General features: G+C 42.0%; 1 protein-coding gene across 1 annotated transcript; it reads left to right on the plus strand.

Annotated features, from left to right (window-relative positions):
- The first annotated feature begins 810 nt into the window (after positions 1-810).
- Positions 811-21918, plus strand: ccnh (cyclin H). Its single transcript, XM_055633378.1, has 10 exons — positions 811-870; positions 8843-8986; positions 10462-10587; positions 11121-11194; positions 12899-13109; positions 17468-17631; positions 18463-18533; positions 20621-20732; positions 20911-20971; positions 21446-21918. Exons 2-10 carry the CDS (start codon positions 8870-8872, stop codon positions 21482-21484), a joined length of 975 nt encoding a protein of 324 aa, XP_055489353.1. The 5' UTR covers positions 811-870; positions 8843-8869; the 3' UTR covers positions 21485-21918.
- Positions 21919-24032: the final 2114 nt, after the last annotated feature.

The following is a 24032-nucleotide window of genomic DNA, read 5'->3' on the forward strand; positions in this document are numbered from 1 at the left end:
GGCAGTATCATCAAAGACCCACACCATCCTGGCCACACACTCATCTCCCTGCCACCTTCAGGTAGAAGGTACAGGAGCCTGAAGACTGTAACGACCAGGTTCAGGAATAGCTACTTCCCCACAGCCATCAGGCTATTAAACCTGGCTCGGACAAAACTCTGATTATTAATAACCCATTATCTGTTATTTGCACTTTATCAGTTTATTTATTCATGTGTGTATATATTTATATCATGGTATATAGACACATTTATCTGTTTTGTAGTAAATGCCTACTATTTTCTGTGTGCTTATGCAAAGCAAGAATTTAATTGTCCTATACAGGGACACATGACAATAAACTCACTTGAACTTGAAAACGCTGGAGTAACTCAGCGGGACAGGCAGCAGCATCTCTGGAGAGAAGGAATGGGAGACGTTTCTGGTCCAGACCCTCCTGCTCCGCTATAAGATCTTTGGTCCAGACCCTCCTGCTCCGCTATAAGATCTTTGGTCCAGACCCTCCTGCTCCGCTATAAGATCTTTGGTCCAGACCCTCCTGCTCCGCTAGAAGATCTTTGGCGAAGACGTTGCCTGAGGCCACGCGGCCCTTCAGTTTGAAGTTTAAACCGCAGCCCGCGTTCCAAACCAAAGATGGCTCCCGAGACCTCGCGCGAGGCCTCCCTTCCCGCCCAGCCCGGCCCCGCCCCCTGACGTCACCTGGCGCTCTCCGGTTGGTCGGGCGCCTGTGGCATGGTCACGTGGTCGCGGGCTGGGCGGGCCAGGGGGGGGGGGGGGGGGGGGGTGACGGACAACAGAGCGACAACAGAGAGCTAGCTAGCGAGCTCGGCGGGAGGAGGGACAGCACGGCAAGGGCACGGCAACAGCAAGGTATGATCAAAGGCTGAAGTAAAGGTTGCAAATGAACCATTTTGTTTAACGTTGCCTGGAGCTGAGCTGAGCTGAGGTGGAGCCTTGCAACATGTCGGCTGAGCGTGCATCACCCACAGCTTCCCCCCTGTAACACCGATGCCGCATCGTGGTTAAATTGTGCAGGAAGGAACTGCAGATGCTGCTTTAAACCGAAGGGAGACACAAAGTGCTGGAGTAACTAGGCGGGACAGGCAGCATCGTTGGAGAGAAGGAATGGGTGATGTTTCGGGGCCGAGACCCATCTTCAGATAGTACTTTGCTTAAGCCAAGACCATTTGTCTGAAGAAGGGACTCGATTCAGAAACGTCCAGCATCTTGTGTCAACCTGGCATTTGTTAAAGATGCTGGAAAAGCCGAAGGTAGATCAAAATGCTGGAGAAACTCAGCAGGTGAGGCAGCATCTGTGGAGCAAAGGAATAATAGGTGACGTTTCGGGTCTAGACCCTTCTTCAGACTGATGTGGGGGTGGGGGGAAGAAAGGAAGAGGTGGACACAGTGGGCTGTGGGAGAGTAGAGATGGGAAGAGGAGAGAGGGAGAAAGAAAGGAAAATTCAAAATTGGAGAAGTCAATGTTCATACAGCTGGGGTTTGAACTACCCAAGCGAAATATGAGGCGCTGCTCCTCCAATTTACGGTGGGCCTCACTCTGTCCATGGAGGAGGCCCAGGACAGAAAGGGCGGATTCTGAATGGGAGGGGGAGTTGAAGTGCTGAGCCAACGGGATATCAGGTTGGTTATTGCGAACCAAGCGGAGGTGTTGTGCGAAGCGATCGCCAAGCCTACGCTTGGTCTCACCGATGTAGAACAACTGTCACCTAGAGCAGCAGATGCAATAGATGAGGTTGGAGGAGGTGCAGGTGAACCTCTGCCGCACCTGGACAGACTGCTTGGGTCCTTGGATGGAGTCAAGGGGGGAGGTAAAGCAACAAGTAGCATTTATTTTAAAGCGCTTTGCCCCCCCCTCCCGACTCCATCCAAGGACCTAAACCTTCTGAATATGTAGTCGGCAGGGCAGTACTCTGCATGTCGCCAAACAGTCTTTCCAGGTGCGGCAGAGATTCATCTGTACCTCCTCCAACCTCATCTATTGCATCCGCTGCTCTAGGTGTCAGCTGCTCTACGTCGGTGAGTCCAAGTGTAGGTTTGGCGATCGCTTCGCCCAACGCCTCTGCTCAGTTCGCAATAGTCCACCTGATCTCCCGATGGATCAGCACTTCCCCTCCCATTCCGAATCCGACCTTACTGTCCTGGGCCTCCTCCATGGCCAGAGTGAGTCCCACCGTAAATTGGAGGAGCAGCACCTCATATTTCACTTGGGCAGTTTACACCCCAGCGGTATGAACATTGACTTCTCCAATTTCAGGTAGTCCTTGGTTTCTCCCTCTTTCCCCTCCCCTTCCCAGCTCTCTCACAGCCCACTGCCTCCGCTTCTACCTTTCTTCTTCCCGCCGCCCCCCCACCCCCACATCAGTCTGAAGAAGAGTCTCGATCCGAAACGTCACCCATTCCATTGCTCCATAGATGCTGCCTCACCAGCTGAGTTTCTCCAGCATTTTTACCTACCTGGCATTTGTGAAAAGTAATTCTGTAAAATTTCTTGATACTCTGTAAACAAACCTAACATCATCATCTAGTTGCTTAAGAAAGAACTGCAGATGCTGGAAAAATTGAAGGCAGACAAAAATGCTGGAGAAACTCAGCGGGTGAGGCAGCAATTGGAGAAGTCACTGTTCGGACCGCTGGGGTGTAAACTACCCTGGCGAAATGTGAGGTGCTGCTCCTCCAATTTGCGGAATTACTACAAACCCACTGACTCCCATGACTATCTGAACTACATTTCTTCCTACCCTGCTTCCTGTAAGTACTCTATCTCCCCCCCCCCCACTCCCAATTCCTCCGTCTACAGCTCATCTGCACCCAGGATGAGGTGTTCCGATCCAGGGCATCAGAGATGTCCTCGTTCTTTAGGGAACGGGGGTTCCCATCTTCGACTATAGATGAAGCTCTCGCCAGGGTCTCCTCTGGATCCTGTAGCTCCGCTCTCACTCCCCATTCCTCATCGTAACAAGGACAGTCCCCTTTGTCCTCGCCTTCCACCCTACCAGCCGTCATATACAACAGATAATCCTCCGACATTTTCGCCACCTCCAACGGGATCCCACCACTGGCCACATCTTCCCATCTCCTCCCCATTTGGCTTTCCGTGGAGACCGTTCCCTCCATAACTCCCTGGTCAATTTGTCCCTTCCCACCCCCTCCCCCGGTACTTTACCTTGCAACCGCAGGAAATGCTACACTTGTCGCTTTACCTCCCCCTCGACTCCATCCAAGGACCCAAGTTGAGGCAGCGGTTCACCTGCTCCTCCTCCAAGCTCACCTATTGCATCCGCTGCTCTAGGTGTCAGCTGCCCTACATCGGTGAGACCAAGCGCAGGCTTGCCGATCGCTTCGCCCAACACCTCCGCTCGGTTTGCAATAACCAACCTGATCTCCCGGTGGCTCAGCACTTCAACTCCCCCTCCCATTCTGAATCTGACTTTCTCCTGGGCCTCGCCCATGGCCAGAGTGAGTCCCATAGCAAATTGGAGGAGCTGCCCTACTTATTTTGCTTGGGTAATTTACACCCCAGCATATGAACATTGACTTCTCCAATTTCAGGTAGTCCTTGCTTTCTCCCTTCTTCTGGTATATCACCTCAGAATGTCTGAATAGGTTTTACACTTTTTGACTTGTATACATTTTATATAATAACTAGGGAGCTTGAATTCAGTGAAAAAATGGAACTAAGTTAATAATGACAACCATGAAATTATTGGATTGTTTTAAATAACTCAACTGTTTCAAGAGTAATTATTGTGATTGGACTGGAATCCTGGGGTATAGCTACTGCCTCAGTGTCAGATTTTGATTTTGACCTCTGGTGCTGCCTGTGTGGAGTTTGCCCATTGTAGATTGTAGATTATTTGGCCTCAATGTAAATTGTCCCTAGTGTGTAGAGAGTGGATGCAAAAGTGGATAACATAGAGCTGGTATGAATGGGTGATCGATGGTCAGTGGGTCGAAAGGCCTGAGGTATTTTTTCATTAATTGTCAAGTCAAGTCAAGTTTATTTGTCACATACACATACGAGATGTGCAGTGAAATGAAAGTGGCAATGCTTGCGGACTTTTGTGCAAAAGACAAACAACAAAACAACCAAACAAATTATAAACAATCATAACACACATATTCTTTTACATAATAAATAATGGAAGGAAAACGTTCAGTAGAGTTAGTCCCTGGTGAGATGGGCGTTTACAGTCCATCCATTGAGCATGCTAATGTCTACAGTGGAAAGTTCCAGCTCCTGGATCCTAACGTGCCTCTCCCCCCAAAGATGACTAAATTTGGACAAACTGCTGGAGGAACTCTGCAGGAGATGCTGTCTGATCTGCTGAGTTTGTTTCAGGATTCCAATATTTGCAGTGTCTTGTGTCCTGTAAGGTTTGACAGCTATATCCCGCAGTCCATCTTTTGTTTTTTTTGTAATTTTAGAGATACCGTGGGAAAACAAGTCCGCGCCGACCAGCGATCACCCCATACAATAACACTATCCTACACACTAAGGACAATTTATGATTTTTACCGAAGCCAATGAATCTACTAACCTGTATGTCTTGAAAGTGGTAGAATGTCTTGAAAACTGGAGCACCTGGAGTAAACCCAATTGGTCATGTTCATAAGTTCTAGGTGCAGAATTAGGCCATTCAATCATGAGCTATCTTTCCCCCTCAACCCCGTCCTCCTGCCTTAACCCTAGAACCCATGACCCCCCCCTTTACTGATCAAGAATCTGTCAATCTCTGCCTTAAAAATACCAAATGATGGCCTCCATAGCAGTCTGTGGCAATGAATTCTACAAATTAACCACCCTCTGACTAAATACATTTCTGCTCATCTCTTTGGTCACGGGGAGAACGTACAAACTGTACAGACAGCACCCATAGACCCGAACCTGGATCACCGCCAGTGTAAGGCAGCAACTCTACCGCTACGCCACTGTGACCCTTGACTCTTAAACACTCTTGATAATTGACTCTTAACCTGCATATCTGCATACACATGCTTTATATCCCTCAAGTCAATAACTCGCAACCCAGTGGTATGAACAGTGAATTTTCTAATTTCTAGTAAGCCCCCCCCCCCCCCATCTCCTATATCTTACTTGTGTGCATGCTTACCCTAGTTCACACCAATTTCTCCCACTCCCCAGTCATTGCTGCTTGCCGCTTTGCACAATATTCTACCGTCCCCGTCCCTCATTTCCCTTTGATCTCCTCTCCCCTCTTCACTGTTCCTTTCCACCCACATCACTCTCTCTGGCTTTATATTTCACTCCTCCTCTTCACTCCTCCTCTTCTCTCCATAATCTGACACCCGTTTGTTTCCTTTGTCACTCTACTCATCTGCCAAACCAACTCTGCCGTTGTGCCGTCCCCTGCAGAAACTGTTGCTCTGTACAACTCTCATCAGCTTCTACTGATGCACCATAGTTGCCAAGAAAGAAAATATCACTGCAGCCTCAGCAAAGGAGGATGAAATAGGAATACAGAAAATGGGCTGAAACTTGATAAAGAACGAGTGCTGTGTAAAACTAGTCACATTCACAAGTGGATAAATCAGCTGGTTCAAATGGGAGACATCTGAAATTGTTGGGGAAAGTAAAGGGAGAATTTAGGCAGCATGGGACACGGTTGGTAAAGCTGCTGCCTCACAATGCCAGAGACTTGCATCTGCAGTTCTGTGTGTCTCCTCCAACACTTTTTTAGTTGCTCAAGAGTTCTGCTTCTGCAACCTCGTGTGTTTTTAGTAAATTAGCTACTCGCGCAAGTGTGGATTGATTAGAGAGAGCGCTTATGGATTGTTAAAGTTAATCATGCTGTACTAACATGATTGGGTTTTTCTAATATATTTACTGAGAAGCTTGAAGAGGGAAATACCATTAATGTGGTATAATTGAATTTCCAAAAGGCATTTCATAAAGTTGGGTTTGTTACCAAAATTAAATCCATAAAATGATTAACACTGTTGCAGCTGGATAGAAAATTAGCTAAATAATAATTGGGTATATGTTATTTTTTGGTTGAAGGAAAATGTACAGTGGAGATCTCTGCTGATAGTACTAGAATTGAGTACTAGGACTTAGATGAGAAAAACATTTTTTTACACAGAGTGTGGTGAATCTCTGGAATTCTCTGCCACAGAATGTAGTTGAGGCCAGTTCATTGGCTATATTTAAGAGGGAGTTAGATGTGGCCCTTGTGGCTAAAGGGATCAGGAGGTATGGAGAGAAAGCAGGTACAGGATACGGAGTTGGATGATCAGCCATGATCATATTGAATGGCGGTGCAGGCTCGAAGGGCCGAATGGCCTATTCCTGCACCTATTTTCTATGTTTTATGTTTCTATGTAATTGCTATTTTTCTTTATCTTTACATTAATGATTTGGACGTGTGTGGAGGGCACAATTCCCAAACTTGCAGATGGAACAAACTTGTTAATGTCATGAGCTGCGAGGATACTAATAGACTTCAAGGGGATGTGATCAGGCTATGTGAATTGGCAGATGTGGCGGGTGAAATTTAATGCTGATAACTTGAATGTTATATTTTGGTGGGAAAATGAGAAGCAGCTTTTCAACTAGAGGGCACAATTCTGAAAGGGTTAGAAGAACAGGTCTCTGGATAAAAGTGCACAATTTATTGCAAGTGGCAGGATGAGAAATTGGTTTAATAAAAGGGTGAAGGATCCTGGGCATTATAAATGGAGAAATAGAGTGCAGGATAGAGGAAGTCATGATAAATCTTTATCAAACATGGTTCTCCCGTTCTGGGTGTCATACTTTAGGAAATAATCAAGGTTTTGTTTAATTTAGACATGCAATGTGGAAACAGGCCCTTTGGCCCACTGAGTCCGCGCAGACCAATGATCAACCATATACAAACTCGATCCTACACATGAGGGTCGATTTACAGATGCTAATTAACCTACAAACCTGCACGTATTTGGAATGTGGAAGGAAACCGGAACATCTGGGAAAAAACCCCACATGGTCAAGGGGAGAATTGCAAACTCCACACAGACAGCCCCCTAGATCGAATCTGGGTCTCTGGCTCTGTGAGGCAGCAGCTCTACAAGTGCACCACCATGCTGTCCCTTGCGGTGGCTGGAAGTGATATACCAGAAATAACTATACTAATAGGGGACTTCAGTTAGGATAGACTGGAGAAGCTGAATAGTTCTCTGTACTAATATTGAAAAACTGTTCTGATATGCAAGATTACAAATATTAATCTGTAGAAAGTTTAAGAGTGAGAGATAATTTGCAAGTTATGCCATAAAATTGATCTAATTTTATTTGATCCCAATGGCTGCCGTGAACCTCCATTTGTTGATTTAGGTCCATTGTCAAGGTACGTGAAGCCAACAGTTGTGAACCTGGGTTTTAGGATGGACAGTGACTTTAAATTAGATCGCCAAATATGCGCGGTGGTTAAGTCCAGCTTCTTTCACCTAAGGAAGCTGGCGAAAGTGAAGCCCATTCTCGAGCGGCAGCATTTTGAGACAGTAATCCATGCCTTTATTACATCTAGGCTGGATTACTGTAACGCGCTCTATTTTGGTGTTGCTCGTTCTTCACTGGCTCGTCTCCAGTTGGTTCAGAATGCTGCTGCTCGCCTTTTAACAGGGACTCGAAAGAGGGAGCACATATCGCCAATTCTGGCCTCCCTACACTGGCTCCTGGTGCACTTTCGGGTTCATTTTAAGTTACTGTTATTTGTTTTTAAATCTCTGAATGGGCTCGCCCCGCCTTACCTCTCTCAGCTGCTCCACCCATACACTCCTGCCCGGTCCCTCAGGTCAGCTGGTCAGCTGCTCCTGGAGGTACCGAGGTCTAGTCGGAGGCTCAGAGGGGATAGAGCCTTCTCTGTTGCTGCTCCGGCACTCTGGAACACCCTGCCGCTGCACATCAGACAGGCCCCCTCACTGTCCATCTTCAAATCCAGTGTTAAAACGCATTTGTACTCCCTGGCTTTTGACCATGCCTGAGGCTTTGCTTCTGTTTGTGGTGTTTTTGATGTTTCTTTATTTTACATGTCTTTTCCTACTATTTCTTTTGATTGTTATTTTTGGTGTGTATTAACTTTTTTGTCAATGATTAGTGATGTACAGCACTTTGTTGCAGCTATGTTTGTTTTTAAAGTGCTCTATAAATAAAATTATTATTATTATTATTATTATATTTATATTTATTTTGGAAGTCAAACCATGGCAGGAACTTCATGATAGGAAGGATGTCAATGCTGGAAAGGGTGCAGAGAAGATTTACAAGGTTTTTGCCAGGACTCGCAGGCTTGAGCTATATGGAGACGTTGGGCAGGCTAGGAGTTTTTTTTCTTGGAATGTAGAAAGCTAAAGGGGTGATCTTATAGAGCAGTATAAAATGAGGGCAACCGATAAGGTGAATGCACAGAGTTGTTGACCCAGGGTAGGGGAGTCAAGGTTGAGGAGATAGGTCGAAGGTGAGAGGGGAAATGTTTACCGGGAACCTGAGGGGCAACTTTTCCACACAGAGGGTGGTAACTATGTGGAACGAGCTGCAAGATGAGATAGGCGAGGCAGGTAATATAAAAACATTTAAAAGGCACTTGGGACAGGAATATGGATAGGAAGGATTTAGATGGATATGGACCAACATGGGTAAATGGGACTAGCTTAGATGCGGCATTTGGTCAGCAGGGAGGAGTTGGACCGAAGGGCCTGTTTCCCTTCTGTATGACTCTTGGACTCTTGTAGAAGAAGGTGCTGATGTACAGGTTGTCTCCAATATATGCATATAATAACATACTGGGAATGTTAACCTTTTCATCTGTTGCTCATTTGGTTACAGGAGTGAATATTGAGTGATGTTTACAAAATGTTTAATAACAGTACCCAGAAAAAATGTTGGATTTTTCACAGTGAAGAAATATTAGAAAATATGAGAAACGAAGCCAATCATTCTTTTCAGACCAAACTTCTGGCAAGTGTAACGGTAAATGCATTCAATCTATTCTTTGAAATAATCAGATGTGATACTTGATATGCAATATTTTTAAGGAATGATTCCTTTTTTTTTCAATTTTGAGTCTCGGGTTGCCCTGGGGGCATTGAGCATCTTTTTAAATATTGTGGCTGATTTTAAGTATAGTAAGCTATATTTTATTGATGGTGCTACTTGTGATGGAGCTATACTGTACTTGTAATTACAGCTTTGTGCTTGCGTTACTATCATCCAGATGTATGGATTTCGATTGGAAAGACACTAATTCCTCAAAAGTTATAATAAATAAACATGAAATTAAAACTAGACTCAACAATGGAAACAATGAAATTCACTGATGAGTATTTAATGGCACAAATGGTCATACTTATCTAGTCAGCCGAGATATGAGCCACCAACGTGGTTGGATGTTAACTGCTTCCTCAGTTCAAAGCCAATTCAAAATGGAGAATAAAAATACCAGTATTCCAAGTGATATCTGCATTCCATGAGTGAATGAAAATAAATTGTAATTAATTTATTAGCCAAATATGTAAAAACATACAAGGAATTTGATTTGCCTTACAATGATACCAAAAGAGCAACAAGATACACAACTACATAAAATCAACATAAACATCCACCACAGCACACTTTGATGGAAGACAATGACGTATTCCCCTCTTATCTGCCCTCATTTTTCCAGCGTGATTTAAATTGAGACATGAGTACTCATTGCACACTGTTTGGAATGTGTGAATTCAAATATTTATGAGTTTTAGTTTTCTATCAGAACCAGGTGTTTGATGCAACAGCAATATGGAATTGAATTTTCAGCTACCTGAACCCAATATGATATTGACTACCTTCCTTAGCTTCCTTGCTGCTGAAGTCTCACCTATGTCGTGGCTAATTCTAGATTTGGCAATTTCAAATCCATGATGGTTGACCTTTTTTGTTTTAATCTCTATAACTACATTCTATGTTCTAATTTATATCATGTTGGTTAACCTTGCTTCTCAAATAACTAACATTTCTCTCAAATATTCCCTTTCATTTTAGAATATTGTCTGTGTCCCTACCTCCCCTAATCTCTGTAATCTTTTTCTGTCCCGTACCCATGCAAAATACGTGCATCCTTCTAATTTAGCCATTGTGTTTATTGCTGAATTTAATCACTGCAAAAGACCTCTGAGCCTTGGAATATGTTTCTTAAATCACTTCAATTTTCCTTAGAACAATGACCAAACTTTAGTTCTTCCATTTGCTTGTGACATGGTGTCTTATTTTTGATTCAGGGCTAGGCTTCTAAGAAGCATCCTGGGATGTTTGGCTTTAAGGGGCTATAGAAGCACGTTAGAGTGGTGGTTATGTTACCTTGGAAAATGAATAATTTGGCCAATAACTATTGCTGCAAGGATAATTTCTTTGTATTGGACATGGCTGTTGTACCTGACAGTAATTACTACTTTGGCTTTGCTGTACAGATTTCTCCAAATGATTCTCTACCATTGTTGGAACCTCATGAAGAAAAATTGTTACGCAAATACTATGAAAAACGATTATTGGATTTCTGCTCTGCATTTAAACCTTCCATGCCCAAATCTGTGATGGTAAGAATATAGATGTTAAATTTGCACAGGAATTGAGAATGATTATACGAGCTGGTAATCGATTCTACATTTTAACTCTGCTATATTTTCATTTACATATCTACACTTAATATACACACTTCATTATCCACTGATTTGTTGTCTGCATATATTCAGACTCAGGAAATTGGCCCCTTTGATTTTTTTTAAAACAGCTATATCTGTATATGTGTACATGATTCCAGAGCCAATGATTGTGTATAGACACAGTATAGACACAGTGATCAGTTTACAAACCATGTGGTATATGGCCCCCTGCTGTACATTGTTCTAATAAAATGTGATCTTTGTTTGCACAGCTTTATTTTGTATTACTTTTAAGTTTCAATTGAAGTAATTTATTAGTTACTATAATCTTATTTTGGGTATTTAAATTTGCCTAGGTTTTTAATTTTCCAAAACATTAAGTATACATTGTTAAAAATACTAATTCTGGCATTGTCACAACTCCAAGGCTGATCGATATTGAGAGCATTCTTTGTATTTTTGTCTAGGGAACAGCAAGTATGTATTTCAAGAGATTTTATTTAAATAACTCCTTAATGGAATATCATCCCAGGACAATTATGTGAGTTACTATACATGATGACTGATTAGGTTGCTGTTGCGTATGTACCAACTTCTGTTCTTGTGCTTAATTGTTTGTGTTATTATTGCAACCAGATTTTCTTCCTGGATTATCCTTTAAAAGATATTCTAATAGTATAAAAATGTAACATTAATAAATTGCAGAATCTCAATTTGGATTATTAGCATGTCAAGCTAGCGGATGCCCTCTGGAATCTTTTAAATATTTTTCCACTTGCCTTAAAACGATGCCCTTGCGTTTTAGATGCTCTACCCCGGGGAACAGATTGGCTGTTCACATTATCTATGCCCCTCATGACTTCATGCACCTTTACAAAGTTACCAATCAGCATCATATTCTCCAGGAAAGAAAGTCCTAGGCTATCCAGACTCCAATGTCATGAAAAATGAGTGGAGTCAGTGGTTTTGCAAACGGATAGGGGGTTAAATCTTGATATGTACTAAGTGATGAATTGAGATGGATTGAGCATTAAAAGCTCAAATGTACCAATATCATTTGCCAGGTCACAAGTGTAAATACTCAAAACCATGGAGTAAGAGGCAACACTCTTGAAATCCTTGAGCGCTTGGGCAAATTTTGGGTAGGAATGAACTATGCTGCTCCAGTAGCCTCCATCAGAACATGGCTGCTTAACAATTTCAAAACCATGATGTAATAGCAGAAACTGTAAAATATTTGCAGTTGGATTAAGATTATTAATTACTTAGAACATAGAAAAGTACAGCATAGGAGCAGGCCCTTTGGCCCACAATGTCTGTGCCAAACATGATCCCAAGATAAACTAATCTCATCTGCCTGTACACGATCCACGTCTCTCCGTTCCCTGCATATCCATGTACCTATTTAAAAGGCTTTTAAATTGCATTATCCTACCTGCCTCTACCACGACACCTGGCAGCATATTCCAGGCACCTACCACCCTCTCTCTGTATTTTTTTAAAACTTGCTCCACATTTATTTAAACTTTGTCCTTCTTACCTTAAAGCCATGCCCTCTAGTCTTTGATAATTTCACAGTGGGGGGAAAAGGATCTGACTGGCTACCCGATCTATGCCTCAGAATTTCTATACTTCTGTCAGGTCTCTCCTGAACCTCTGGCATTTAAAAAAAAACAACGTCTCCTTGTCGCTAATACTCCCAAACCCAGACAATATTCTGCACAACCTCTACTGTAGTATTAAATATGTTGTAGTATTATTGCCTCGTCTGCAGGAAGAGAACATTACTTGCCTTGCTTCAAGATCATAGGTAGACAAAAATGCTGGAGAAACTCAGCGGGTGCGGCAGCATCTATGGAGTGAAGTTTCTTCAGCATTTTTGTCTGCCTTCGATTTTCCAGCATCTGCAGTTCCTTCTTGAACATTGCTTCTAGATCATGAGATAAAGTCCTGAAATAATAAGGGAAAGTAATTTGTAGGGCTATGGGAATTAATACATTGCTCTGAAGGACTTGAACTGTAATATATTCTTTGCCTTAAGAAATCTGTGTAAAGTAAAAAATCAGATAATTGAATACAAAATATTGAATATGTGCATAGATAAGGGATTTGCAGGAAGTGTGATTGGATGAAGGAGCTCAAATTCAGAATCGTCAAGATCTAATGGGTCAATTGGATATTTGTTGCATTGGAATCCAATTGATATTTTGAACTTCTTTTATTGGTCTTTTTCTGTTTTATGTAGGTTAACAAGTGTATATTTAGCATGTAAAGTGGATGAATTTAACGTCTCCAGTTCCCAGTTTGTTGCTAATCTGTGGGAAAGTCCTGCGGCCCAAGAGAAGGCTCTGGAACAAATCCTCGAGTATGAACTGTTGCTAATTCAGCAGCTGAACTTTCATCTTATTATCCACAACCCCTTCCGACCTTTTGAGGGATTTCTTATTGATCTAAAGGTACCATGTCATCATTGATTGACTGGATTTGTGGTAATTCAGAATACTTTTCACCCAGTTAGCAGTTTGAACAATCTTTTTTTCGTTGTACACCCAAACCAATCTTTTTATATTCTATATTTACATTCTGCCATCAGTTATTGCATCTGCATTCTAAACCTCCAGATTATCTTTACATACAAGATTCAACTAATGTCATTAGATTAACCATACTCGTAGTTGAAAAATTCCGTAATGATCAAAAAGTTGTTAAATGCTGGAAGCCAAAGCATTCTAAGTGTACATGTAAGGATTACTTAAGGATTTGCAATTTTGTGATACATTTATGCATCCATGAAGATACAGCTGGCATACTGTGATTGCAAACTAAACCAGTAGGACTTGTACAAGACTATAATTTCCTGCATTTGAGAAATGAAATCTGTTCATTCTTTATCAGTAGATTGATGTAAGGTGAGAAATAGACAACATTTTTCTGTGATAGTGTGTGGATGAACAGTGAGCAAAATGGAGTAACGCCTTTGAGGAGCTGTTAGTTTTAGTTAAATTCTCTGCCATGCCAAATTTGGAACTAATTTTTCTAGAAACCATTGGGAATTCTGCATTGCATTAAATTGAATAAAGGTTATGTGGGACAGAGGAATTTTGAGGAACTGGAACTCCCTTAGGAATCATGTTTTGGGATCTTCTTCCTGCCATAAGTTTTTCTGACATTCACTGAAGGCAGAATGTGAAGTGTGATTTAAGAAAAACTGCTGGAAGAACTCAATGGGTCAAGCAACATCCAGGACTGATGCAGGGTCTTGAACTGAAATGTCAACCATCCCGTTGCCTCCACTGCTGCTTGACTCTGAGGCTCTTCAGCAGTTTGTTTTTTTGTACTTCAGATTCCATCATCTGCAGTCCCTTGTATCTAATGTAAAGTAGAATCAGTCTGGGGTTGCCAGACTTGCTTACACATGATTGTTAAAGAGGGAACTGCAGATGCTGGAGAATCGAAGGTTACACAGAAAAGCTGGAGAAACTCAGCGGGTGCAGCAGCATCTATGGAGCGAAGGAAATAGGCAACGTTTCGGGCCGAAACCCTTCTTCAGACTGATCAGGGGTGGGGGTGGGTGGGGACAAGAAAGGGAAAAGGAGGAGTAGCCGGAAGGCTGGAGGGTGGGAGGAGACAGCAGGGGAGCTGAGGAAGGGGAGGAGACAGCAAGGACTAACAGAATTGGGAGAAGTCGATGTTCATGCCCCCGGGGTGCAGACTCCCCAAACGGAATATGAGGTGCTGTTCCTCCAATTTCCGGTGCTGCTCGCTGTGGCCATGGAGGAGACCCAGGACAGAGAGGTCGGAGACGGAGTGGGAGGGGGAGTTGAAGTGCTGAGCCACCGGGAGGTCAGCTAGGTTATTGCGGACCGAGCGGAGGTGTTCGGCGAAGCGATCGCCCAACCTCCGCTTGGTCTCACCGATATAGATCTGCTGACATCTAGAGCAGCGGACGCAATAGATGAGGTTGGAAGAGATGCAGGTAAACCTCTGTCGCACCTGGAACGATTGCTTGGGTCCCTGAAAGGAGTTGAGGGGGGAGGTAAAGGGACAAGTGTTGCATCTGCTGCGGCCACATCTGAAATGTCCTCACTATTCAGGGAACGGGGGTTCCCCTCCTCCACCATAAATGAGGCTCGCACCAGGGTCTCTTCCATACCCCGCAACACTGCTCTCTCTCCCCATCCCCGCACTCGCAACAAGGGCCGAGTCCCCCTAGTCCTCACCTTTCACCCCACCAGCCATCACATACAAAAAATAATCCTCCGTCAGTTTCGCCACCTCCAACGTGACCCCACTACTGGCCACATCTTCCCATCTCCCCCCATATCTGCCTTCCGCAAAGACCGCTCCCTCCATAACTCCCTTGTCAATTCTTCCCTTCCCTCTCGGTCCACCCCCTCCCCGGGCACTTTCCCTTGCGGCCGCAGCAGATGCAACACTTGTCCCTTTACCTCCCCCCTCAACTCCTTTCAGGGACCCAAGCAATCGTTCCAGGTGCGACAGAGGTTTACCTGCATCTCTTCCAACCTCATCTATTGTGTCCGCTGCTCTAGATGTCAGCAGATCTATATCGGTGAGACCAAGCGGAGGTTGGGCGATCGCTTCGCCGAACACCTCCGCTCGGTCCGCAATAACCTAGCTGACCTCCCGGTGGCTCAGCACTTCAACTCCCCCTCCCACTCCGTCTCCGACCTCTCTGTCCTGGGTCTCCTCCATGGCCACAGCGAGCAGCACCGGAAATTGGAGGAACAGCACCTCATATTCCGTTTGGGGAGTCTTCACCCCGGGGGCATGAGCAGCCACTTCTCCCACTTCTGTTAGTCCTTGCTGGCTCCTCCCCTTCCTCAGCTCCCCTGCTGTCTCCTCCCACCCTCCAGCCTTCCGGCTACTCCTCCTTTTCCCTTTCTTGTCCCCACCCACCCCCACCCCTGATCAGTCTGAAGAAGGGTTTCGGCCCGAAACGTTGCCTATTTCCTTCGCTCCATAGATGCTGCTGCACCCGCTGAGTTTCTCCAGCTTTTCTGTGTAACCTTGCTTACACATGATATGTCAAGGTGGCAAAATGAATTTCCAAGGCCAGCTAAATCTTCCTCTAGGTGTGAAGCAAATTATGTTTACTGTGGCTTGCCAGCAATGCATTCACGATGTTTATATTGCTGACCCTGTAATCTGACTGAATAGATAAAATATTGTAATAAAATGGCCATAGATTGTTTTTATTTTAATGCTTGCCCTCCTTACCAAATACATTAGTGTACATGCTGGCAGGAAAGGGAAAATATATTTGGATGTACATATTATGTAATGTTAAAAAGATTGTTCACACTTTATATTTAAATGTTTTCAAGTTGAGAACTCCCAAGTAAAAGAGAAATATGATTATTTTGAGATATTTGTCAAATTCATCTGGAACTCTGATTTATTAAATGTTGGTATTTTTGAGGATAGAACCAGCTATACTACAAGTTACTTTATTTTTTTTTTTGCACCATCAAAACTGTGTCTAGTTTCCTGACAAGTAATATTTTGCATTTGCCTTTAAATGTGTATCCTTTTCTGGAGCTGTTTTTTTCATGCTTTCTTATAACTTGGTCATATGTACAAACAAATATAAAATATCCAAAGTCAGCTGCTTTTAGCCAACACGACCTCCTTTGAAGAAGGGTTTTGGCCCGAAGCGTCACCTATTTCCTTCGCTCCATAGATGCTGCTGCACCTGCTGAGTTTCTCCAGCATTTTTGTGTACCTTCGATCTTCCAGCATCTGCAGTTCCTTCTTGAACACGACCTCCTTTGATGATTAGCTGCAGTGTTGCCACCTGGTGGACACTGTTACCTTTACACAAATATTTCACACTGGAGGTCTTGCAAGAAGCAAAATTGTTGTGAAACATGTTTTTTCTGGCACAACAACAAAATAAGTTAATTTAAATCTGCACTCTTTGGCCTTGAGTTGAGTCTTTCTGGTTCAGTTTGTTTTCTTGATTAATATTCCTCATTCAATCCAATTTCAGAATTAAACTATAAAAATCTAGTTTTAAAGGTTCATATTTCAGATAATTCCAAAATATCCTTTCAACTTAATTTGAGATTCTGAGGTAGGTCCCTACTCTACAGGAAAAAAAAAAGTAAATTCCCAAGATTATTTCATTACTAGCAAATTTCATAGGAAAAAGTGTCTAAATTAAGCAATTTTATGTAATTTATGTGAATAGGCCCCCCAAACCTGGTAGAACGGCCACAGTTCAACTTAATTTAAATGCAAACTGGACCACAGCTTTTCAAAATGTTGGTTATATAAAACACTTCCTCTATTTGCTAATTTAAAATTCTCTAACAATTACAACATAACTATTTAATTGGACACTGTTAATCTATCCACAAGTTTAAGCTCTATCGACATTTTATAATGCAGCTAGTTATTAAGGTGCATATTGAAAACTTTCTAATAAATAAAGTACAGGCAACCCCAAATTTGCGGGTGGGGAAGAGGGTTGCATTCTAGGAAAACGGTTGGAATCTCAATTGTCCGTATAGCAAAGCCATGTCATCTGGGTAAATGGCAAAAGCCCTTTGTATTCCATGATAGTAAATGTTATTCATTATTCAAATTTGAGTAGTGATTTGTGAATTCAGGAAGGGTGCATTTCTGATCGAATGTCTGTAACGTGATGGGGGCGGGGGGGGCCTGTAATGTTCTCAAAAGGATGGTTTGTTTTCAGATCAAAAATAGATTTCTTATTCAAAACTACTACTAAAAATCATAATTATGGATGTGTATTTCTTTAGACAATAATCCTTTTCCACATTTTCTATAGGCCCGAGACACAGCATTTGAAAATCCAGAAGTTTTGCGAAAAACAGCAGATGAATTCCTTAGCAGAGAAACTATGACTGATGCTGGTCTCCTTTTTACGCCATCACAAATAGCCTTAGCAGCCATCCATTTCAGTGCTTCCAGAGTTGGCATTAATATGGATAGGTACTTCCACCCTTTAATTTTCAAGTCTTTCACTGCTTTTACATTTTTTTCACTATTTCGTGCTAAGACATCTTTTTGAATATTTGTCATTCTTTGTAATAGCTATGCTATATTTGTTTTGTCTAGCGCAAAACTGAATTGAACGAGGACTAAAGTGAAATTCTGTTTGTGCTGAAGAAATGAGAAATCTAGTTTCGCAACATGATTTGAGAATTTATAATCCTGCCATTGGAAAGTTTCTGTGAGCTGTGTGTAGATTGGATAAAAGGTGTACTTGATATTCCAAATATAGGCACACAATGCTGCATTAACTCAGCGGGTCAGGATGCAGCCAGACCCACTGAGTTACTCAGGCATGTTGTGTCTATCTTTGGTATAAAGCAGCATCTGCAGTTCCTTTTTTATTACTTGATATCACAGTTCATTTCTAAGTAGCATTTTTAGGAATTGGATATTGTGTACTTAAATTGTTCATAGTTCATAGTTCTTTTGAATAGAGCAGGGTACAGTTTGAACAGAGTTTAAGGGGCTCTAGTCTGACGGATATAGTTAAATTTGTTTGTACATTTTATAAGGAAATATTCAAAATTCTAACTTGCAAGAATGTCTAACAGTGTCCAATTCAAGATATGGTCCATGTTACTATTTTTTAAAGAACTAAGCTATGCCTGATTAGAGCTGCTTAAATTCTTTTGGATTTCTTTTTGTGATCTGTCAACAATGTTGTTTCCTGTTGTTGCTATTGTGCTGGTATACAACAATTAAATTCTGTATTTTAAGCGTTCAGGATAAGTTAATTGCTTGTTTTGATTTTTGTATTTGGTGCTACAGTTACTTGATGGAATGCCTCATGTTAAAAGATAACAAAGAATGTTTGTCAAAATTGATTGAAGCACTCAGAAGTAAGTAATTTTTCTGTAATGGTTGCAGTTATATTAACTGTACGTTAACTGGGGTATTGCGATATAGTCATAGAGTGATACAATGTGGATCAGGTCCTTCGGCCCAACTTGCCCACACTGGCCAACAATGTCCCAGCTAAACTACTCCCACTTACCTGTGCTTGGTCCATATCCTTCAACCTGTCCTATCCAGGTCCCTGTCTGTTTCTTAAACGAAGGGATAGTCCCAGCCTCAACTACCTCCTCTGGCAGCTTGTTCCGTAAACCCACCACCTTTGTGTGAAAAAGTTACCCTTTGGATTCCTATTAATTCTTTTCCCCTTCACCTTGAACCTATGTCTCCTGGTCCTCAATTCCCCTACTCTGGGAAAGAGACTCAGTAGATCTACCCAATTTATTCTTCTCATGATTTTGTACACTATTTTAATTTTTTAATATATTTTAACTTTCCAACTGCAGATGTTAAGCTCACCGGCCTATAGTTCCCAGCATTTTCCATGCAGCCCTTCTTGAAAAGAGGCACAACATTTGCCACCGTCCAGTCTTCCAGCAACTCTACTGTATTTAAGGACGACTCGTAAATTTCAACCAGGGCTCCCGCAATTTCCTCTCTAGTTTCCCGCAATATCCACGGATATATCTGATCCAAATATATCTATTTCTCAAACTTCAGACAACATTATGACTTGGGTTCAGATTTGTATAATGCAGACTTTCCATTTTGGAATTTTACTGCACAAGACCATGCTGCACAGCTCTTTAATTCTCAGCTCCAACTTGTCTTATACCAATCATCACATTCATATTTTTGGGGGATAAATTTCTAATTCCATTATATAACAAATTTCTGGTCAATGCTTCGACAAGAGTTTGTAGCAGAGGGTTTCTCTTTTTTTTTGCCAACATTCATTTGAACTCATTTCTTCTTGAAATGTTCTTTGGGGTTCATTATTGGTTGCATAAGCAACATTACTATTTACCTCAATGCAACATTTTATAATGCTCACAGCCCTAGTCGAAGGGCCTGTTCCTATGCTGTTCTGTGTACTTAATTACTTTTGTCACAGATCTATTTTAAAATAATTACTAAGGAAATAATTTCAAATTTCAATGGGCTGAAAGATGGCAGATGGAGTTTAATGCTGATAAATGTGAGGTGCTACACCTTGGTAGGACAAATCAAAATAGGACGTACATGGTAAATGGCAGGGAATTGAAGAATACAGTTGAACAGAGGGATCTGGGTATAACCGTGCATAGTTCCTTTGAAGGTGGAATCTCATATAGATAGGGTGGTAAAGAAAGCTTTTGGTATGCTAGCCTTTATAAATCAGAGCATTGAGTATAGAAGCTGGGATGTAATGTTAAAATTGTACAAGGCATTGGTGAGACCAAATCTGGAGTATGGTGTACAATTTTGGTCGCCCAATTATAGGAAGGATGTCAACAAAATAGAGAGAGTACAGAGGAGATTTACTAGAATGTTGCCTGGGTTTCAACAACTAAGTTACAGAGAAAGGTTGAATAAGTTAGGTCTTTATTCTCTGGAGCGCAGAAGGTTAAGGGGGGACTTGATAGAGGTCTTTAAAATGATGAGGGGCATAGACAGAGTTGATGTGGACAAGCTTTTCCCTTTGAGAATAGGGAAGATTCAAACAAGAGGACATGACTTCAGAATTAAGGGACAGAAGTTTAGGGGTAATATGAGGGGGAACTTCTTTACTCAGAGAGTGGTAGCGGTGTGGAATGAGCTTCCAGTGGAAGTGGTGGAGGCAGGTTCGTTGGTATCATTTAAAAATAAATTGGATAGGCAAATGGATGAGAAGGGAATTGAGGGTTATGGTATGAGTGCAGGCAGGTGGGACTAAGGGAAAAAAAGTTGTTCGGCACGGACTTGTAGGGCCGAGATGGCCTGTTTCCGTGCTGTAATTGTTATATGGTTATAAAAAAACTTTATCTGCTACTTTTTCTTTGTCTATTATAATAGTTTATTTGCTTTGTGTTTAATGTTGTTATTTCCAGATTTACTTTGTCGTTTTGACTTTGAATCTTGAGATATTAACAATATCACAATTAACCCTGTGCAGATGTAAAAGTCCTGGTGAAGAAGTATGATCCTCCAAAACTTGAAGAGGTTAACGTTATGAAACAGAAACTTGAACACTTTCACAGCTTAGATCTTGGTATCGGTACAAATTTGTAAGTATTTTTTTATCATTTAAATTTATCTTATCACCAAGGTTGTGAATATGGATCAACAAATACCATCTTTTTTTTGGTTGAAGATACGGTGGCTTTTCTGTGTTATGAATTTCTGATTCTATATATATTCTGCACCACTGAATGTGAATCTACTTCTTGTCTGTGTTGGAAACAGCAGGAAGAGGAAAGGATACAAGGAAGATGATGTACTCGCTAAAAAAGCAAAAGTGGAAGAAGTTAGTATTATTTTCTTTGTAACAATTCTGTGTGTGGCATTTGACGTTAACATGACTTTTCAACCAAAGATTGAAGGAGAGATTAACTAAATGGATGGTATTATGTAGTCACATTGTATTGACAATGGAATAAAATGAAGTGTTAGAAGTCCCAGGCATAAACTGGGGGGGGAGGGGGGGAGAGAGAGTGTTAATGTTTTGGGTTTCTGATAGTTTATCACTTTTGTTCATCATCCTGAAATGTGAACTTTGTTTTTCGTTCCACATTTGCTGCTTGATCAGCCGAATATTTTTGGTATCTCCAGTTTTATAACTTCAGCTTTTTGAACTCTGCCCTTTCCTGTCCTGTTTCTGCATTTCTTTTTCTAAATCTCCATTCCTTTCTTTGAACATTTATTTAGTTTTAGCATCTTATTTTTGTTATTTGTCTGATATCCTAATAGGCATTCTAAAACTTTTCTACCTTATTTGTAGGAGGAATGGAGTGATGATGATCTAATTGATACCATGTAAATACTGCTCGGCATACATTTTGACACTGGTCGTGGAGGAGCAGCTGCAGTTCTTCTCTAACTTGCTGCTTAATCTGTAAAATCGATTATACAAAACCGATCAAATTGAATGAGTTGCATCTTTCACTGGAAGAGACGTAACCCCAATATTTGAAAGGACGACTAAAGCTGCAGACCACGGAAAGATCCTCTGCCAATTTAATAGTCTATTTTTTTTACCTAAACTATCGGAAATCTTGAAAGTATGCAAAGAAATCAGACGCAAGTTTTAACGAGGGCACATTGAGACTGATCTGACTGTATGAAACCTGTTATGTGGAAGTGAGTTCGTGGAAACTGAAATAAAACTTGTTAATTCATCCTTTCTCCAAAATTAAAACCTAGTGTTTGTCTTTCAAGAGGAAGTGTTGAAAATAAAAGCTTTATTCTTTTCAAGTTTAGAGTTTTATTCATGACTCGGATTACATAACAAACATTTATATTACTGTTAACTTTGCAAATTGTTCTGCAACAGAAACCAAAACTTTTAAATAGCACTGCAAAAAGTTATTCTGCAAAAAATGGAAAAAATGCTAACATGTAAACCTAATCAAGCAGTTAACTCCCACCACTTCTATCACGAGACTTTGCTCGATCAGAAGCTTGTTTTTCCTATGTCAAGAGTCGAGTCAAGAGTGTTTTATTGTCTTGTCGCAGATAGAACAATAAAATTCTTACTTGCAGCAGCACAACAGAATATGTAAACATAGTACACTGTAAACAATATAATTAATATATTTATTATATTACACTTATTATTATTTATTCAAATCGTTTGCTATGTCGCTCTTCAAGGGAGATGCTAAATGCATTTCGTTGTCTCTGTACTGTACAATGACAATTAAAATTGAATCTGAATCTGAATCTAATGAGAAAGGTTCCATACTCACATATATGTTATATATATACACATGTGTGTATGTATACACATGCACACATGAAAACAAAAGTGCAATAATATCAATATTAGTCGATGTAGTTCAAAGCTTATTTGGCGGTTTTAGTGTTTAATAGCCCAATGGCTGTATGGAAGAAGCTGTTCCTCTACCTGGAAGTTAGTGTTTTGAGGCTCCTGTACCTTCTTCCCGATGGCAGGGGTGAAATGAGTGTGGGGCCAGGGTGGTGTAGGTCTCTGATGATGATGTCTGCCTTTTTGAGGCAGTGACTCTGGTAAATCCCTTTGATGTGGGGGAGGTCAGAACCTGTCATGGACTAGGCAGTGTTCAAAACTTATTGCAGTCTTTGCTCCTGGGCATTCAAGCTGCTAAACCAGGCTGTGATGCAACCAGTCAATATGCTCTCTACTGTACAACTGTAGAAGTTCAAGAGAATCCTCTCTGACATTCAGAATCTCTGTTATCTTCTCAGGAAGTAGAGGTGTTGATGGGCTTTCTTTATAATTGCATCAGTGTGCTGGGTCCAGGAAAGATCTTCAGAAATATATACGCCCAGGAATTTGAAGCTTTTGACTTTCTCCACCATCGTCTGACTCCTGTCGATATTGATAGGTTTGTGGGTCCCCATCCCTTTCCAAAGTTCACAATCAGTTCCTTGGTCTAACTGACATTGAGTGCCAGGTTGTTGTGTTGGCACCATTTGATCAGTCGATCGATCGATCTCACTTCTATAATTCTGACTCATCACCATCTGTAATTCGTCCAACAATGGGGGTGTCATCGGTGAACTTGAAGATGGAATGTGCATTGTGTGTGGCTACACTGGTGAGTATAGAGTGAGTAGAGCAGGGGGCTGAGCACACAGCCTTGAGGTGCTCCTGTACTCATTGTTACTTACTATCACAGTATGGTATGGCAACTGCTCTGTCTCTGACTGGAAAACACTGCAGAGGGTGGTGAAAACTGCCCAACGTATTACCGGTTCCTCACTCCCCTCCAGTGAGTGTCCAGAGCAGGTGATGTCTACGAAGGGAGCGCAGCCTCATCAAAGACTGCTCTCTCCCCAACCACAAATTGTTCACCCTCCTTCCATCTGGGAGGCGCTACAGGTTTCTCTGTTCCCGGACCAGCAGGTTCAGGAATTCCCTGCGGTTGTTACTCTATGCCTTGGTGATTGCCAGTCATCCTCCCCCCTCCCCCCACCCCCTCAATCACTCCTTCCCCCAGTGACTGTTCTCCCTCCCCGGAAATTCCACTACTGCTACTGTATATATTACTAAAAGTCTGAGCTTGACCGCTTTTGGCCCACTGTGCTGCGATTTCCGAGAGAATGCTGCCACCTACGGCCGACATTTTTGGCCACCTCACTCAGAGCCCCCCTCTGCCTTCCTGGACCAGAGGATTTTTCCCATCTATGAAAAATCAGAGATATTAATGTTTTTTAAAAAAAATCCCCATTCTCTCTGCTGCCCCCACTTGTGGCAGGGGGGAGGGACTATAAAAACCGGAAGTGTCGTGCCTCACTCAGTCTCTGCCGGACCCAGGAAGCGAGAGGGTCATGGCTCTCTGAGCTGCGAATAACCACATCAACTCCACGGTGAGTCCCCACGATGT

The sequence above is a fragment of the Leucoraja erinacea genome, chromosome 3, assembly GCF_028641065.1.
Source record: "Leucoraja erinacea ecotype New England chromosome 3, Leri_hhj_1, whole genome shotgun sequence".
NCBI classification, from domain to species: Eukaryota; Metazoa; Chordata; class Chondrichthyes; order Rajiformes; family Rajidae; genus Leucoraja; species Leucoraja erinaceus.

Excerpts from the sequence above, each read along its gene's own strand:
- ccnh (XM_055633378.1), top strand. The coding sequence starts at position 8,870 with ATGTTTAATAACAGTACCCAGAAAAAATGTTGGATTTTTCACAGTGAA. Across the intron at positions 17,632-18,462 it reads GTTGGCATTAATATGGATAG|TTACTTGATGGAATGCCTCA; the intron begins GTACTTCCACCC and ends TTGGTGCTACAG. Across the intron at positions 18,534-20,620 it reads ATTGATTGAAGCACTCAGAA|ATGTAAAAGTCCTGGTGAAG; the intron begins GTAAGTAATTTT and ends AACCCTGTGCAG.